Here is a 6127-nt window from a genome sequence, read left to right as displayed (position 1 = left end):
GTTGACTCAGAAGATGGTCAAGTTCCAATGGTCAGATGATTGTGAGAAAATCATTGCAGAATTGAAAACTAGATTGACTACAGCTCCTGTCTTGATTCTACCAGAGGGTTCAGATGGTTATGTGATCTATTGCGATGCATCCAGAGTTGGCCTTGGTTGTGTGTTGATGCAAAGAGATAAGGTTATATCTTATGCCTCTAGAAAGCTTAAGGTGCATGAGAAGAACTATCCAACTCATGACCTCGAGCTTGCAGCAGTGGTGTTTGCACTCAAGATATGGAGACACTACTTGTATGTTGTTCATGTAGATGTGTTCACCGATCATAAGAGCCTTCAGTATGTGTTCACCTAGAAAGAGTTGAATCTTCGCCAGAGGAGATGGCTTGAGTTCCTTAAGGATTATGATATGAGTGTGCATTATTATCCTAGAAAGGCGAATGTGGTGGACGATGCTCTTAGTAGATTATCTATGGGTAGTGTAGCCCATGTCGAGGAAAAAAGAAAGGAGCTAGTGAAGGATGTTCACAGGCTTGCTCGCTTGGGAGTTCGCCTTATGAGCATATCAGACAGCGGTGTAACAGTTCAGAATGGGGCAGAATCGTCTTTGGTAGTGGAGGTTAAGGAAAAGCAAGAGAGTGATCCGATCTTGCTTGAACTAAAGGGTGCAGTCAACAATCAGAGAGTGGAGGTTTTCTCCCAAGGGGGAGATGGTGTACTTCGCTACCAAGGTAGATTGTGTGTTCCTGATGTGGGAGAGTTGAGGCAGCATATTCTTGCAAAAGCTCATAAATCCAGGTATTCTATTCATCCAGGTGCCACTAAGATGTACCGCAATTTGCGGGAAGTCTATTGGTGGAATGGCATGAAGAGGAATATAGCAGACTTTGTGAGTAAGTGCCCCAATTGCCAGCAATTCAAGGTAAAACATCAGAAACCAGGAGGTATGACTCAAGAGATCAATATTCCTACTTGGAAGTGGGATGTGATAAATATGCATTTCATCACAGGGTTACCTCGTACTCGCAGACAACATGACTCAATTTGGGTGATAGTTGATAGGATGACTAAGTCTTCTCGCTTTTTGGCAGTCAAGACTACATATTCGGCAGAGGACTATGCCAAGCTTTACCTTACTGAAATTGTGAGGTTGCATGGGGTTCCTTTGTCTATCACATCAGATAGAGGTCCTCAGTTTACCTCTCATTTCTGGAAGTCATTTCAAAAAGGTCTTGGTACTCAAGTTAACCTTAGTACAGCATTTCATCCACAGACGGATGGGCAGGCAGAGCGTACCATTCAGACCTTAGAGGATATGTTGAGAGCTTGTGTGATCGATTTCAAAGGTAGTTGGGATGATCACCTTTCTCTTATTGAGTTTGCCTACAATAATAGCTACCATTCTAGCATTCAGATGGCCCCTTATGAGGCTTTATATGGGCATAGATGTAGATCTCCTGTTGGTTGGTTTGAAGTAGGTGAAGCAGCTTTGATAGGGCCAGATTCAGTCCTTTATGCTATGGAGAAAGTGCAACTCATTAGAGATAGACTTAAGACAGCCCAAAGTCGTCGGAAATCTTATGCAGATGTAAGGAGAAGGGAACTAGTGTTCCAAGTTGATGATTCGGTTTTTCTGAAAGTCTCACCTATGAAAGGGGTGATGAGATTTGGAAAGAAAGGGAAGCTCAGTCCTAGATATGTAGGCCCTTACAAGATCTTGAAAAGAACTCAATTTAGTTAGAACTCAGTTCTCAGTGTTTAGTAGTGGGGTTTGCATCTCTCTCCCTCTATTTCAGCTAGTTTAGTCTTCATTCGAGGACGAATGTTCCCAAAGGGGAGATAATGTAACACCTCGTAGCCAAAACAGACCAAAAATTAGTTTTTCAGAAAAATCTGTAGGTGCTACCAACGGTGGCATCAACGGACCGTAGCCTGAACCACGGTCCGTCCTGCACAACCGTCAATGGGATCAGAAACTCCCAAAAATTTCAGCCTAGAAAAATTGGTTAAGCCTTGGACGATGGACAGACTTACGGTCCATAGGTCAAACGACGGTCCGTAATCCGTGACCGTCGATCAAGACTCCCTTCAAACACTCTCTGACAAGAGCTATGGATGACCAGTATGATTCATAGGTGGACATACAGTTCGTAGGTGGACCTACGGTCCGTAGGTGGAAAATTTGCAGCCAGATAAGGGGAAATGCAGTTGGGTCAAATTAAAATGATCATAACTCTTAGAAAAAAATGAATTAGGTCTCCCGTTACCTACCCACAGATACATAATTGAATTATCTTTCCTTATCCACCGACTTTTCTAAAATCAGACCTCCGAGTAAAAAGTTATGCCCATTTTAGTAAAGGCCTGTCGAACAGGCCCTCACGACGGACCCAACGACGGGGCGTCGGTCTCACGACGGACCGTTAGTCCTGGCCGTCGTGAGGCCCGACAGCAACCTTCCCAGGGGTCTTTTTGACCTTTCCCACTCCGTTTAAACCCTAAGTTACGTCATTTTGACCCTAAATCATCAAATTTTAGTCAGTTTAAGCCTAGAAACATAATTAAAACATATCTAAGTCAAATCATTAAATCAAAACTTAGAAAATTAGAAGCAAGAGAGGAGAAAAAAGCTCAAGAACCCTAGTTCAAGAACGCCACAAGCTCCAGAAATTCCAGCCCCGAAACTTAAGTATTTTTCCGTGGATTTCATCACCGGGCATGTGGGATATCACTAGTGGGTTCCTTTCACCTATTGGGTCCTTAATTTCAGTCAGTTTTTGATTCTCTTATCATGATTAAACCTAGGGTTTCTAGAACTTTGATATAACTTTATGAATTTATTAAATATATGTTCCAAATAAGATTATCATGTTATTACTCAGATTATCGCATGAATTTCAGAACCCTAGCTTTGTATTTCTTTAGTTCTTGAACTACACATGCTAGGTCATATATTTCAGACACTTCAGATATACATGCCTCAGTTATAAATGCATAATTACCAGATTAATTATTGCATTCTCAGTTTGTATGTTCAGTTTCGAGCTATCCAGTATTTACAAAAATATAGATATAATCAGTTGATTTACAGAATTCATTGGGAGTAGCATAATACCGAGTTGGACTAGGGTTTAGCGTACCCAATAGTCCCAAAATTACTAGCCTAGTAGGTTGTAAGTCCCCTCTGTGGGCAATCAGTTTAGTGATCACGCCACCATGCCTTTATACCTCTGGCAGGGTATATTGGGTCCTCTCAATGGGGCGTATACATCGGACTCCACATTTAGCTCATGTGGTTTTATTGTCGGTTATTAGTAGCTCCCACAGTTCAGTCAGACTCTCTGCACTGACCATTTATCAGTATATTCAGTATTCAGTTTCAGCATGTTATAAATTGGTCATTGCATCCAGTTAGCTCACAAATCAGCACATCACGTTCAGATTATTATACTTGTTTTTGTGCTTGTTCAGTTATGTTTTATTTCAGCTTTACTCTATCCTACGTGCTCAGTACCTTTCAAGTACTGACGCATACGTGCGCTACATCTTCTCGTGATGTAGGTTTAGGCTCTCAGCATCCAAATCACGCATAGATCGATTTCCCGATCTCCAGTTCAGCAGATTCAGTGGTGAGTCCTAATTCTCCGAGGACAACAGTCATGAGTTTCAGTTCAGTCTTTAGTCATTTAGTTTCAGTTTTTGCTAGTTTTAGCTAAGGCTTGTCCCAGTATTTCTAGTCTAGTATAGAGGCTATTTTCAAACATCGTTAGATTCAGCTTAGTGTTGAGTTAATACTTCTTTTTTATTAAACTCATTGTTTTCAAATATCTTAGTTATAGAATATGGGTATTCCCCATCTTTTCATTTTAAGTATGATTTAGCTTCCGCAACAGTTTGTTATCTTTAGTATGCTCATGATCATGCCAGCAGGGTTACCTTGGGATCACTTGTGGTCCTAGGTTCCGTGTCCGCGTCTCGGGGGTAGCTCGGGGCGTGACAAGACATAACAGAATCAGAAGTATTAGAAATATGAACACAGCGAGGAAGAACATTATTATAATTCAAGAATGTAGATGTGACATTACAAGAGTTTATAGTGGAAATATTATGTGGAGAATTACATGGATTACACTTAGAAGAAGAAGTAAGAAAACAAGATTTAGATGAACTAGATGCAACAGTAGAAAGTGATTGAGGAAGAGCTTTTGAAGAATTGGAAGTGTGACATATTGAACACAAGTCATATAAGCCATTTTGTTGTCTATCAATCTCTAGAGGGCTCTTCAATGAAGGGTCCTGCATTAAACAAGAAGATTTATTGAAACTGACCATCCCTTTTATATGTGAAACCAACCAGTGTACTGAAATTAAGTTGAACTTAAAACTAGGTACAAACAACACATTATACAAAGTCAGTGATGGATTCAAAATCACATTACCAATTTCTGTCACTTTCACTTTATAGCTATTTGGAAGGGAAATTAAGAAAGGATATGGTATAGGCATAAGATTGTTAAGAAGTAACTTGTTGAAAGTCATATGATGTGTGGCCCCTGAGTCTATGATCCAAGAGTCAACATTAAGTATTAGGCATTTGCATGACAAATCACCAATATCAGAAATTGAAGAATAACAAGCCAAGATACCTGCAAAGTTAACAGCTCCATCATTTAGATTCTCATGTGTAGTATTACTAATATTGTTTCCTGTTTGAACTTGCATATGATCCAACAAGTTTATCAATGATTGAATTGCTGATTAGTAAAAACTTGTCCATATTGTTTATGTAGTTTTCCCTTGCATTTACCTGCTTCAGATGACTTCTCACAACCATCTCTCATTGGTTCTTCTGAGAAACCATTAGCAATAGCTGTTGTACCTGCATTTTTACCCTTTGTGAACTTCAAATCTGGAAAACCATGAAGCATGTAACACTTTTCTTTAATGCGACCAGTTCTCTTACAATAATCACAAAACAAGTTAGACTTATTTGGAGGTTTTCTGGTACCCACAATGTTCCTATTAGGAGTATAATTAGTTCTAAAATTCGAACTAGCATCTCCTCTTGCATGAAAAACAGTTGAATCCACATTGAATTTACTGTGAGGCTTGACTTCCCTCTGCTTTTCTTCTTGAACAAGAATAGAAAATGTTTGAGCCATGGTGGGCAAAGGATTCATCATCAAAATGTTACCCCTCACAACAGTATACACTTCATTTAGTCCCATTAAGAACTAAATAAGTCTTCTATCAAGTTCAGCTTTGTGCATTTTCGATTTTCCACCATATGTACACAAGCATGTGCATTGTGAATTAGTATCCAAATTGTTGAGTTCTTCCCATAATTTTCTGATCTTGGTGTAATACCCAGTGATATCCAAATTACCCTGACTGAGATCATTGATTTCTTGTTGGAGTTGATACAATTTTGCTCCATTAGTTTGGTCATACCTATCTTCTAATTCATCCCAAAGTTCTCTAGCATTATCAAAATATTGCAGGCTATCTCTGAGATCTTTGGACATAGAATTTAAGATCCAAGAAGTCACCATATCATCACACCTTTCCCGTTGAGCAAAATTGGGTGAATCCAGGCGTGGTTTTTGTATTTTCCCAATTATGAAACCAGTTTTGTTCTTCACAGATAAGCCTCGAAGAACAGTTCTCCTCCATGATCGATATCCAGATCCACCAAAAACAAATGGAACTATTGTGGATCCTGCACTTTCAGAAGGATGAATGTAAAATACGCTGGTCAGATCCTGGATAGCATGAGCTGGTAACGGATTGCCAATGGAAGTCTCTTCCTGATCAGTTGACTCCATGATAGTGAGATTAAGCTACTAAAGAAGATGAAGATGAAATGCAGTTGAAACTGAAAAATAGAGATAAGAAACAATCGCAGAAGATGAAGAAGAAACAATTGCGGAATATGAAGAAAACCTTATTGCTCTGATACCATATTGAATCAAGTAGAATTGGAGAAATTATTCTGTCATTGATGAACAATATGCATTGAAATCTGATATTGAAGATGTAGATCAAGAGGAACAAAATGTGTGATTGAAAGAAAATGAATATTCAACTCACTTCATGACAATTACAATCTATATATATATATATATATATA

The 6127-nt window shown here is 39.1% G+C and overlaps 1 protein-coding gene across 1 annotated transcript; it reads right to left on the bottom strand.

Moving 5' to 3' along the window:
• Positions 1-5231: 5231 nt before the first annotated feature.
• Positions 5232-5822, bottom strand: LOC107030077. Its single transcript, XM_015231479.1, has one exon. It carries the CDS (start codon positions 5820-5822, stop codon positions 5232-5234), a length of 591 nt encoding a protein of 196 aa, XP_015086965.1.
• Positions 5823-6127: the final 305 nt, after the last annotated feature.

The sequence above is a fragment of the Solanum pennellii genome, chromosome 9 (assembly GCF_001406875.1).
Source record: "Solanum pennellii chromosome 9, SPENNV200".
In the NCBI taxonomy this organism is placed as follows: domain Eukaryota; kingdom Viridiplantae; phylum Streptophyta; class Magnoliopsida; order Solanales; family Solanaceae; genus Solanum; species Solanum pennellii.
This window is presented reverse-complemented; position numbering and strand designations above follow the sequence as displayed.

Bases quoted from the DNA above. Each gene is read 5' to 3' on its own strand.
- LOC107030077 (XM_015231479.1), bottom strand. From the start codon at position 5,822: ATGGAGTCAACTGATCAGGAAGAGACTTCCATTGGCAATCCGTTACCA.